Consider the following 13,768-nt stretch of genomic DNA (forward strand, 5'->3'; position numbering starts at 1 on the left):
AGACCAAAAGTTTGGACACACCTTCTCATTCAAAGAGTTTTCTTTATTTTCATGACTATGAAAATTGTAGATTCACACTGAAGGCATCAAAACTATGAATTAACACATGTGGAATTATACATAATAAAAAAGTGTGAAACAACTGAAAATATATTTCATATACTAGGTTCTCCACCTTTTGCAGCAGACACATCTCTAGAACTGTTAAGAGGAGACTGTGTGAATCAGGCCTTCATGGTAGAATATCTGCTAGGAAACCACTGCTAAAGAAAGGCATCAAGCAGAAGAGACTTGTTTTGGGCTAAAGAACACAAGGAATGGACATTAGACCAGTGGAAATCTGTGCTTTGGTCTGATGAGTCCAAACTTGAGATCTTTGGTTCCCGTGTCTTTGTGCGATGCAGAAAAGGTGGACGGATGGACTCTACATGCCTGGTTCCCACCGTGAAGCATGGAGGAGGAGGTGTGATGATGTGGGGGTGATTTGCTGGTGACACTGTTGGGGATTTATTCAAAATTGAAGGCATACTGAACCAGCATGGCTACCACAGCATCTTGCAGCGGCATGCTATTCTATCCGGTTTGCGTTTAGTTGGACCATCATTTATTTTTCAACAGGACAATGACCCCAAACACACCTCCAGGCTGTGTAAGGGCTATTTGACCAAGAAGGAGAGTGATGGGGTGCTGCGCCAGGTGACTACCTCTTGAGAATGCCAAGAGTGTGCAAAGCAGTAATCAAAGCAAAAGGTGGCTTCTTTGAAGAACCTATAATATGAAATATATTTTCAGTTGTTTCATACTTTTTTGTTATGTATAATTCCACATGTGTTAATTCATAGTTTTGATGCCTTCAGTGTGAATCTACAATTTTCATAGTCATGAAAATAAAGAAAACTCTTTGAATGAGTAGGTGTGTCCAAACTTTTGGCCTGTACTGTAAGTTTTACATGTATATCTGCTGTCTTTAGCTTTCTATATTCTTTAGAAAGTTCACGTCCTGTTAGAAATGTCTCTGTTTCAGCAGTGGGAGGGCAATCTGGGCATACACTGTGTGAGAGCTGTTTGGTGTAAAGGCACACCCCTACCCTCCACATAGACAGAGGAACGAAGAAACTTTCATAGACAAGCATAGAAACTGTGAATAGACAAGCTCTCTGCTAATCTGTCTCTACAGTAAGTTCCCTCCCTGACACACATTTCCAGCTACTTTTATCTCCGGTGTTGGAAAACTTGCCAAAATTTATCATGCTGATAACAGAGGAGCGAAGTTGCAGCAAGACACAACACTTAGGGCTTTGGAGAGAGATAAGTAAATACTACAGATATATGTGCCCAGGTCAGATTTCATGAATTGGGTTTACATCCACTTTAAGGTGAACCTATGGCCAGACTTTGGGAGTTCAAATAAGTAACATATTTAGGAAGCAAATGACTACTGTAGTTGCAGACACTGTAAAGCAATTTATCCTCAAATTTTATAGCGAAACTTTGTAGATGTTCTAGTTCTTCTCTCAACAGCTCAGATCACACAAAAAGACTAATATAAAATAATATTAAAGGGGTTGTAAAGGTTTGTGTTTTTAACCTTAATGCATCCTATGCATTAAGGTGAAAAAAACACCTGGCTGTCACGGGCCCCCCAGCCCCCCGTTTTACTTACCTGAGCCTGTTTACCTGCTGTGCGCATCCCCGGCATCCTCTTCTCCACAGGGTCTCGGCATTGATTGGATAGATTGATAGCAGCGCTGCCGTTGGCTCCCGCAGCTGTCAATCAAATCCAATGGCGTGGCTGAGTCATACACTCAGCGGCTATGTGCGCAAGGTAACCACCTCGGGAGAGAGCTTCCCAGAGGGGGTTAGCTATTGGGGAAGGAGCTGCGTGGGACCCCAGAATAGGAGGATCAGGGCCACTCTGTGCAAAATGAACTGCACAGTGGAGGTAAGTATGACATGTTATTTTTTTTTTTTAAATGGACCTTTACAACCCCTTTAATTTCTCATACCACCAATCTGATCAGTTTCAAACCTGCCCTGAATACAGTTAAGCAGAGAGAACCTTTGGGACGTACATTCCTTGTGTCAAGTTACTTAGCTTGTTCACACCAATGACTGAAAGTCGCATTGCACATGTTACTGCACCGCACGTTAAATGCCTCTGTGCCCTTCAATCCCAATACACCTTGCCACTGGATATGTGTTGCTGCATGCTGCCCAGGCCAACAACACACTGGCATGCATTGTAGTACGCTGCAAGAAAATGGTGCATGGCCCATGTCACAACACACATTAACTTATTGAGATGCACTGCAATGCATGTCTGTCGATATTCAGATGAATGGCACCATAACTTGGTATGGTAAATTGAATTCTAACTTTAGCTCAGTTGCTTATGTTTACAGGATAGCAAGGGTAGCTCAGTGAATACTTTTAGCTATTGCCTTGAATTGTTCCTAGTTCAATTTCTAATGCAATGCTTTGTGTCTTTTTCATAGATATTCAGAAAAGCAAGAGCTGTCTCGCCATCAATTCTTTTTTTTGATGAAATTGATGCCTTGGCTGTTGAGAGAGGGAGGTAAGATATCAACTATTGAATAATGGAAATGTATGTTCTGAAGAGCTCACAAATCAGGGATGTTAGTAATTTAGGCATTCGTTCTAACCTCACCTTCTACTTCTATATGCACTACTGATTTGTTTTATTTTTTTGCTGGCTCCAAAGTTGACTCTTGGAAAGTGTAAATGTATGCAGAAGACCAGGGGACACAGGCAGCATTGGTGGCACATGCTGCATTGGTGGCACATGCTGCATTGGTGGCACATGCTGCATTGGTGGCACAGGCTGCATTGGTAAAACAGGCTGCATTGGGGGGCACAGGCAGCATTTGTGGGCACAGGCTGCATTGGCAGACGCAGGCTGCATTGCTGGACACAGGCAGGCTGCATTGTTGGGCACGGATAAAGTTGTTGATAATAATTATTTTTTAAACTTAATTCTGCATAAAACATTTAAGTGTCATTTCATGAGATAATTTATTAGGGCATGTTTAGGGATGGAATTAGGGGCAGGGAGTAGGGGTTGGGCGGGACAACTAGTGGCGAGTAACCCTTGAGGCCTGGCTAGTAGCTCAGAACTTTTGAGCCCTGTATATACAATACGACCATGAGTGTCACAATATTCTATGCACTTTAAGTAATCCAAAGTGACCTGCACTGCTCCAGAATGAAGCCTCTCCTCTACTGACGCTCAGTGTGCCGGCACATGAGCTTGTCCATGCTCTTTATTCCAAGACGCCAATACAGTATTAGCTGCATACCAATGTAAGCTCCTCTTAAGCTCTTTATTCAACCACAGATATAGTAGCATACAGAGGGTCCCAAACTGCCCCCTTTTAGGACGTTTCACCGTAACAGACTTAGTCATAAGTATAGTTATAATCTACTTGACCTTATACTAAAGCATTGCCTCTAAAGTTTTCCTATACTTGTAACTTGTGTGGAAATACCGAATGCATGTATTGTAATAGGAAACTTAAATATATATTAAATATGTCTGTGTGTCCCCTATTGCATATGTGTTTTTACCCAGCACTGTACTGAGCATGAAACCATAAACCCCAGTCACAGCACTCCCAAGTTCATTCAGTGCTAAAAGGAGATTGGTAAACATAAAGGGCCAGATCCACAAAGGAGTTATGCTGGCGTATTTATTGATACGCCGCGTAACTTCTAGTTTGCTCCGGCGTATCTTTGTTTTGTATCCACAAAACAAGATACGCCTGAAGCTGGGCTAGATCAGACTGGCGTACGTCTTAGTACTTATTTACGCTGGCCCCTAGGTGGTGTTTCCGTCGATTTCCGCGTCGAGTATGCAAATTAGCTAGATACGGCGATCCACGAACGTACGTCCGGCGCATTTTTTTACGTCGTTTCCGTAAGGCTTTTTTCGGCGTATAGTTACCCCTGCTATATGAGGCGTATCCTATGTTAAGTATGGACATTGTTCCCGCGTCGAATTTTGAAAATTTACGTCGTTTGCGCAAGTCGTTCGCAAATAGGGCTTTGCGTAGAATGACGTTCAAGACGTAAGCAGTGGCTTGTTGTGGGTTAATTTCGAGCATGCGCACTGGGAAACCCCCACGTCATTTACGTCGGGTCAAGTAAAATTAACGTAAAACACGCCCACATCTTTAACATTTGAATTCCGCGTCCTTACGCCGGCAGATTTACGCTACGCCACCGTAACTTTAGAGGCACGTGCTTTGTGAATACAGCACTTGCCTCACAAAGTTGCGGCGGCGTATCGTTAATACGATACGCTACGCCGGACTAAAGTTACGATCCGCTACGTGGATCTGGCCCAAAATGTTTAAGCATCAATCTCTCCAATCACCACCCTGAGAATAAACGATGGTGTGTGCCTTTAGGCAATTGGAGAACTAATAATAGCTCTATCCCCTACTGCAGCAATAGATTTTTAAAGAAATGCTCTGCTGGTGGAAAGAAAATCTGATTTTTCTTAAGTTATCCCCTTAGAAAAACATGTCTTAAAGTATAAGTATAAAACAGCCGTCTCCAAACATTATAAATAAAGGGTCAGACTACCGTTGTCCTGACTTTAGCAGGGTGGGACTGTGGCCAGAGGGAGTAAAAAATGTCCTGTCTCAGTGGGATTAAATAATGAAATTACATAGTGCCTGTGATAAGTAGGAGGAATAGTGTCCCATCATTGGTTTTCGTTGGGAGGAATAGTGCCCGATCATTGGTGTCAGTGGGAGGAACCGTGCTCCATCACTCGTGTCAGTGGGAGGAATAGTGTCCCGTTGTTGGTGTCAGTTGGAGGAAAATGCCAATTATTGGTGTCAATGGAAGGAATGGTGCTCCATCATTGATATAAGTGGAAGGAATAGTGCCCCATCATTGGTATCAGTGGAAGGAATAGTGCCCTATCGATGGTGTCAGTAGAAGGAATAGTGCTCTATTGTTGGTGTCATTGGGAGGAATAAACCCCAAGAGCCGAATTAAGGCAAGCAAAGGGTCGTAGTTTGGAGACCACTTATATAGGATAATAAAGGAAAATAAATGGGTTGCTACACTGGTAGGTTAACTAGTATAGTTTTCCATCAATTAATAATTGTTTTATATACAAATACTTTTAAGAGGACACATCTGTTCTTCTAGCCTGGTACTCAAGTTGGGAAGTACAAATATTTCATTGTCAAATAGGAACATTGTAGGAGGTAAAAGAGGAGCGTATTTCTCATTAGAGTCAACTGAAATAAAATGGTACAGGAGCCCAGACAAGGCACTTGTTATTAAAGGCCTGTTTTTACAAGCTGATTTTGCACAGTAGGAATTTTAAAATGCATTAGAGATACTAACAATTTGCTGCCTCTGGAGATCAATTTCCTGTAGTGTTATTGCTAGCCATTCTGAGGTTTTTAGGGAAACACCTGTCTGTTTTGTCTCTGCCATTCCTTCTCTCGTGCCTCCTGCTACTCTCTTTTGTGAAATAGGTTTTTAGGACTTAAACAAGTCTGCTGCAATATGTAGGGAATTATAGATATGCATTCAACTGAAACGCTAATAAAGAAAAAGGGATTCTTGTATAAAAACGACAGAACCAATCCTGGCTTCTGAATTAATAGAAAACTTATTTGGACACAAAGACAGCACAAGGGTATGCTGTTACTAAAAATAGGCACTGGGATATCCGTTTTATGCAGTTTTTCTATAGGCAAATTAATGGGAATTTATAATGGTTTTGAAAAAGACAACACATATACAGTATCTCACAAAAGTGAGTACACTCCTCACATTTTTGTAAATATTTTATTATATCTTTTCATGTGTCAACACTGAAGAAATTATACTTTGCTAAAATGTAAAGTAGTACGTGTACAGCTTGTATAACAGTGTAAATTTGCCGTCCCCTCAAAATAACTCCGCACACAGCTTTTAATGTCTAAACCGCTGGCAACAAAAAAAGAGTACGGCCCTAATTGAAAATGTCCAAATTGGGCCCAATTTGCCATTTTCCCTCCCCGGTGTCATGTGACTCATTAGTGTTACAAGGTATCAGGTGTGAATGGGGAGCAGGTGTGTTAAATTTTATGTTATCGCTCTCACTCTCTCATACTGGTCACTGGAAGTTCAACATGGCACCTCATGGCAAAGAACTCTCTGAGGATCTGAAAAAAAGAATTGTTGCTCTACATAAAGATGGCCTAGGCCAGGGGTAGGCAATCTTTGGCCCTCCAGCTATTGTGGAACTACATTTCCCATGGGGCATTGCAAGGCTGACAGTTACAATTACTCCCAGGGGCATAATGGGACTTGTAGTTCTGCAACAACTCGAGGGCCCCAGGTTGCATACCCCTGGCCTAGGCTATAAGAAGATTGCCCAGACCCTGAAACTGAGCTGCAGCATGGTGGCCAAGACCATACAGCGGTTTAACAGGACCGGTTCCACTCAGAACAGGCCTTGCCATAGTCGACCAAAGAAGTTGAGTGCACGTGCTCAGCGTCTTATCCAGAGTGCGGGCATGAATGAATGAATGAATGACTTGTATAGCGCTACACATGCAAACTGAATCGCCTCTGGGCGCTTTTTCCAGCCAGTGTCTGCTTGGCTGGTGCGGTCATTTTTACCCCGTAGGATCTCGACACGCTTCGGACACACAGTCATACACACAGATATACATATATATACTGGGCCAATTTTTGGACAGGATCCAATTTACCTACCAGCATGTCTTTGGAGTGTGGGAGGAAACCGGAGTACCCGGAGGAAACCCACGCAGGCACAGGGAGAACATGCAAACTCCAAGCAGATGGTGTCGTGTTTGGGATTCGAACCAGCGACCCTTTTGCTACAAGGCGAAAGTGCTACTCGCTGCATCATTGTTGAAGGGTTGGGGAGTCAGCCTGTCAGTGCTCAGACCATATTCCGCACACTGCATCAAACTGGTTTGTCATCACAGAAGGAAGCCTCTTCTAAAGATTTTGCGCAAGAAAGCCCGCAAACTAAAACTAAGGACATCAGATGGTGTCAAGTGTGTGTGGCGGCAACCAGGTGAGGAGTACAAAGACAAGTGTGTCTTGCCTACAGTCAAGCTTGGTGATGGGAGTGTCATGGTCTGGTGCTGCATGAGTGCTGCCGGGGATTGGGGAGCTACAGTTTATTAAGGGAACCATGAATGCCAACATGTACTGTGATATACTGAAGCAGAGCATGATCTCCTCCCTTCGGAGACTGGGCCATGGGCAGTATTCCAACGTAATAGGGACCCCAAACCACACTTCTAAGACGACCACTGCCTTGCTAAAGAAGCTGAGGGTAAAGGTGATGGACTGGCAAAGCATGTATCCAAACCTAAACCCTATTGAGCATCTGTGGGGCATCCTTAAACTAAAGGTGGAGGAGCGCAAGGTCTCTAACATCCACCAGCTCCTTGATGTTGTCATGGAGAAGTGGAAGAGGACTCCAGTAGCAACCTATGAAGCTCTGGTGAACTCCATGCCCAAGAGAGTTAAGGCAGTGCTGAAAAATGATGGTGGCCACACAAAATATTGACACTTTGGGCCCATTTTGGAGATTTTCACTTTGGTGTGTACTTACTTTTGTTGCCATTGGGTTAGACATTAATGACTGTGTGTTGAGTTATTTTGAGGGGACAGCAACACTGTTATACAAGCTGTACACTCACAGCTTTACATTGTAGTAAAGTGTAATTTCTTCACTGTGTCATATGAAAAGATATAATAAACAATTCACAAAAATGTGAGGGGTGTACTCACTTATACCAAGTATATATAGATATATATCTATATATAGATAGATATATATCTATATCTATCTATCTATCTATCTATCTATCTATATATATATATATATATATATATATATATCTATATATATATATATATCTATATATCTTTATAAAGGTTAGGTAAAATGTAATATTGCACAGTATGTCTTCTATTTATCCATCAGCTGGAGCTCTAGTCTTCACATGTAAATTATTGTATCACTATGACCTATGCAGAAAGTAGCCCCTTGTTCATAGAACAGCGTGTCAACCACAGAGACTCACCCTATATTAGACAATTTGGCTGGAGGTTTTAAGCAGACAAACGGAACTCGCTCACAAGCCCTGCTCTGAGTGTCCATAAGACACACAAAGCAGGGCTCCGCCCCGCCCCCCGCTTCCTCATCACTGGCTCTGATTGATAGCAGTGGGAGCCAATGATGTCTGAGACAATCAGGAGTGAGCGACCCAGGTAAGCCTCAGCTCTCGTGCATGTCGCTGGATCGAGATCAGGCTCAGATCTATATTTAGGAAGGGCTGCATGCTGAAGATTTATTACCTTACTGCAATGGATGCAGTAAGTTAAAGAACCTTCTGCCTTTACAATGACTATAAGGTTTCACTTTAAGCATTACAACAAATTGCTGCTCCTTACCAAACTGAATTTTTACAAACATCTATTTTTGCATTGGCCCATGTTCCCCAGGGCAGTTTCCAGCCCTCATGCCATTTGTTTGATAATCCTTTGCCCATTAGCCTAGAAAATGACTAGAACTGATCTTTAGCATCTGACTTCACTTGATTTCAAAGGGGTTCAGTTTTGGCACCCACACCTTACTTACGTTCGCCGAACTCTGATGTATTTGGCTCATCACTACTAGTCACAACCCTTTATGTTCTATTTACAAAGAGAGGGAGAACATTTTTAAAATGATCTGATACATTCTTGTGACGATTCTGCAGACTACTGACATACTTTGGAGACTTTAAATACATTTTAAATGGTTTTAGGAAAACTATCCTAATACATTCTTATTTTTAATATGTAAAATCATTTGGAAACTATTAAAATAGTTCTAATCCTTCATCCCTAAGTTACACAGACCAGATTGATATGCCAGCATGCATCTATAATAAGATCTGCAGTCAAATCTTTCCTGTTATTGGTTGGATTTAAAGGAAATACAGCCTATTTATAAGAGTGTTACCAGTGGAAAGTATTAAAGCATAAGGATATGCTATCACATATTGGGAAAATGGCTCACCTACATACAGTGCCTTAAAAAAGTATTCATACTGGCAAAAAGGTCACTCTTTAGATGTGCAAAGCTGATAGAGACATACTCAAGAAGACTTGCAGCTGTAATTGCAGTGAAAGGTGGACCTAAAAAGTACACGCCACACTTTTGTAAAAAAAAGTTGAAAATCATTTAAAATATGTTTATGTTTTGGTTGTAACATGACAAAATCTGGAAAACTTCAATGTATGTGAATACTTTTTCAAGGCATTGCATTTTTGACATTCATATACAGTGCTTAGCATAAATGAGTACACCCTTTTTGAAAAGTAAGATTTTAATTAATATCCCAATGAACACAGAAACAATTTCCCAAATTTTTACAAAACTGAGTCTTAGGCCTTGTACACACGACCGAACATGTCTGCTGAAACTGGTCCATGGACCAGTTTCAGCAGACATGTTCGGTCGTGTGTACGGCCGACCGGACAGGTTTCCAGCGGACATTTGTCCAGCCGACCGTTTTGCAGCGGACAAATGTTTCTTAGCATGCTAAGAAACATGTCCGCTGGAAGCCTGTCCGTCGGACATGTTCGGTCGTCTGTACAGACTCACCGTACATGTCCGATCGGCCGCCATCCCTCGCATGCGTCGAAGTGATTCGACGCATGCGTGGAAGCTTTGAACTTCCAGGGCCGCGCACGTCGCCGTGGCGACGGCGCGGCCACGTCCCCACGTATTGTGTACACGGGGATTTCTGTCTGATGGTGTGTACAACCATCAGACAGAAATTTTCGAGGGGACATGTCCGCTGAAAACGGTTCGGCGGACCGTTTTCAGCGGACTGTCCCCTCGTCTGTACGAGGCCTTATAGAACATTTATTTAGGTCATTACATACAAGAAAGGTTAATATTATAACAGATTACAAAATCTTCAGTTTTACTCAAATGAATTGATGCCAAAATGAATACACCCCACAACAAAAACTACTTCATATAGTATTTTGTATGACCATCATGATTTGTAAGGACAACACCAAGTCCTCTAGGCATGGAATGAACAAGTTGGCGACATATTGGAACATCTATCTTTTTCCATTTTTCAAGATTGGCCTCTTTTAGAGCCTGGATGCTAGAGGAAGAGTGATGCCTCTTTAGAATTCCCCATAGATGGTCCATTGGTTTCAGATCAGGAGACATACTTGGCCACTGAATCACTTTCACCCTGTTCTTCTTTAGAAATGCAACCGTGGCCTTAGATGTGTGGTTTGGATCATTGTCATATTGGAAAAGTGCACGACTACCAAGGGCATGGAGTGATGGTAGCATCTTCTCTTTCAATATAGAGCAGCACATCTGTGAATTCACGATACCATCAATGAAATGCAGCTCCTTGACATCTGCAGCACTCATGCAGCCCCACAGAAAGACATTGCCACTACCATGTTTCACTGTAGGCACCATGCATTTTTCTTTGTACTCCTCACCTTTGTCACACCATACAGTTTTGAAGCCATCCGTTCCAAAAACATTTATCCTGGTCGCCTCACTCCAGAGTACAGAGTACTAGTAGTCTTCTTTTTTTAGCATGAACCTGGCAAATTCTGGGTGAGCTTTTTTGTGCATTGGCTTTAGAAGAGAGTTTCCTTCGTGGATGACACCCATGCATGTCATTCCACTTCAGTGTACGCCGTATTGTGTCACGGGAAACAATCACTCCGGTTTGTCTTTTTACTTCTTTAGCTAACTGCAGTGAACTTGCATGGCGATTTTCTTCAACCCTTCTCATCAGAAGACATTCCTGTCAAGGTGTTAACTTCCGTGGATGGCCTGGACATCTCTGTGAGATGGTTGCAGTTCCATCTTTGTTAAAATTTTTTATCACTTTTGCTTCAGTATTCTGACTGATACGTAAAGCTTTGCTGATCTTCTTGTAGCCTTTACCTTTCTTATGTAAAGAAATTATTTTCTTTCTCAGGCCTTGTGACATTTCTCTTCCATGTGATGCCATTGCTGACAGCATGAAATAGAAAGGGGTTTTCTTTGTCAAGTAACGCCCTTTTATAATCAACTGTCTTCTGGACACCTGTTTAATGAATAGTTAGACTCGCCTGTAGTTGAATTCTTGTTGATTATGATTTTCTTGTCTAAAATGTAGCTTTGCTCCCAAGGCCCCTTTCACATGGGCTTTGTGATCAGGTCCACCTCTCGGTTTTTCAGGCGGACCTGATCGAACACTTTATTCACTCCTATGGAGAGCGGATGTCAGCTGTGACATGTCTGCTGACATCCGCCGATATCTGATCTGACCTGTCCGTGAAATCCAGACGGATGGTGACCCAATTTTAAATCTGTCTGGTGGATCGGATGAAAATGGACAGGCAGTCCGTTTTCATCCGATCTCCCCATAGAGGAGAGCAGAGCTCTGAGAGGTCTGTCTCTGCACAGTGAGTGGAAACAGACCTGTCATACGCCTGCTCAGCGAGGAACAGGGTAGCAATCCCCCACTGAGCAAAGCAGAGTCTGCCGGGTGGACCACCTGTGTGGTAGGACCTTCATTGATGTGTATTCATTATTGCAACATGGTGTTGAATGAACTTGTTAGGAAAAATACTTTTTTGTGTGTGCAAATTAACAAATCTTGGTTGCAATCAATGGCCGTCATTTGCGATAGTATTTTGTAGTATAGTGTCCCACGGAAAATGTTGATTCTGAAAGGAAAGTAAAGGTTTTCTGCCAAATTTATTGAGGTGTACTCATTAATACTGAGCACTGTATGTACATGCATGTGTGGTGGAGAAAGGCAAGGCAAATAAAAATAGCAACTCCAAATTAAATTTTACCAGCTTTGCATTACCACTCCTGTTTTTCCTTGTTATGTCATAGCTGTTTTTATTTGCGGTAGAAAAAAAAAAAAAGACGATTTCTATGCACCAGGTGAAGGTACCCAGCTCTGCTGCTGTGCATACTGCCACAAGGTCATAGAGGAGATAATCATTATTATCATTATTAAATGGTTAGTAAAAAAAAGCCTACTTATACTGAAGTGTAATGCCGCGTACACACGATCATTTTTCGGCATGAAAAAAAATAGTTTTTAAAAAATGTCATTTAAAATGATCGTGTGTGGGCTTCACATCATTTTGCGGGTTCTGAAAAACGACAATTATTTTTTCGAACTTGCTGCATTTTTTAACGACGATGTCGTTTTTCGGGTTGTAAAAAATGATCGTGTGTGGGCTAAAACTACGTTAAAAACCTGCGCATGCTCAGAAGCAAGTTATGAGATGGGAGCGTTCGTTCTGGTAAAACTACCATTCGTAATAGAGTAAGCACATTCATCACGCTGTAACAGACAGAAAAGCGCAAATCGTCTTTTACTAACAGGAAATCGGCTAAAGCAGCCCCAAGGGTGGCGTTATCTGCATGGAATTTCCCCTTTATAGTGTTGTCGTACGTATTGTATGTCACCACGTTTTGCTAGAGTATTTTTTAAAAACGAAAGTGTGTGGGCAACGTCGTTTTAATGATGACGTTGGAAAAAAAAAATTCTAAATGCCGAAAACATAGTTTTTTCCATCCTGAAAAATTATCGTGTGTACGCGGCATCAAGGTTTTGGGCTGTTTGCCACTTTTTTCTGTAGAATGGTAAATGTTGTGTTTCCCCTGATGTATTCACTGACATTAAGCATGCATTCACTGCCACACATACACTGCCAACATTTACTATTTTTAGAACTTGGTATATGTAATGTCAGTAAATGTTTAAGGGGACTTTTCAAAAGAAGACTGTGCTATCGATATAATCATTATAATTATTATCATTGTGTCTTGAGTCCAATGTTAAATTTTCATTGGACATAGTGTTGTTTGTGCCTGTAGGTTTCAGCAACGCACACACGTCACTTTCCTGTGACATGCAGACATCAACCCAAAGTACTTTCCAATTTCTACTGTGTTATTGCATGTAATTCCACAGTAAAATGGATGAGTAGGAGATGTGGAGCTGTGTGGGAATGAAAGTCCAGGATGAGTTAAAGCTGTTACCAGATAGGTGTGTGCTGATGCAGGTTGTTTGACACCCACCTGTAATCCAGCAAATTTTGCATTTTGAAAAAAAGGTATGCATGGGTGAAATTGACAAAGACAATGTATACTACCATTTGATATTACTATAACACATATTCAGTTTTTGACTCTTTACAGTGGAACATAAGTCAGAAAATTAAGTCCTTCTAGATTTTAGGCTGGCACCTTTTGCAGGTATAGTGATTGCACGAATCATTGGGGGCCACAGAAGATATATAAATATATATATATATATATATATATATATATATATATATATATATATACAGTACAGACCAAAAGTTTGGACACACCTTCTCATTCAAAGAGTTTTCTTTATTTTCATGACTATGAAAATTGTAGATTCACACTGAAGGCATCAAAACTTTGAATTAACACATGTGGAAATTATACATAACAGAAAAGTGTGAAACAACTGAAAATATATTTCATATTCTAGGTTCTTCAAAGTAGCCACCTTTTTCTTTGATTACTGCTTGGCACACTCTTGGCATTCTCTTGATGAGCTTCAAGAGCTAGTCACCTGGCGCAGCACCCCATCACTCTCCTTCTTGGTCAAATAGCCCTTACACAGCCTGGAGGTGTGTTTTGGGTCATTGTCCTGTTGAAAAATAAGTGATGGTCCAACTA

General features: G+C 41.5%; 1 protein-coding gene across 1 annotated transcript in view; it reads left to right on the forward strand.

The window, feature by feature from the left end:
* The window catches only part of SPATA5 (spermatogenesis associated 5), a 595,351-nt gene that overhangs the window by 173,406 nt on the left and 408,177 nt on the right, over positions 1-13,768 (forward strand). The window contains exon 13 of the mRNA XM_040330544.1: positions 2,496-2,575. Coding sequence (XP_040186478.1) covers positions 2,496-2,575 — 80 coding nt within the window. The remainder of the gene's footprint in view (positions 1-2,495; positions 2,576-13,768) is intronic.

Source organism: Rana temporaria, chromosome 1 (assembly GCF_905171775.1).
Source record: "Rana temporaria chromosome 1, aRanTem1.1, whole genome shotgun sequence".
NCBI lineage: Eukaryota > Metazoa > Chordata > Amphibia > Anura > Ranidae > Rana > Rana temporaria.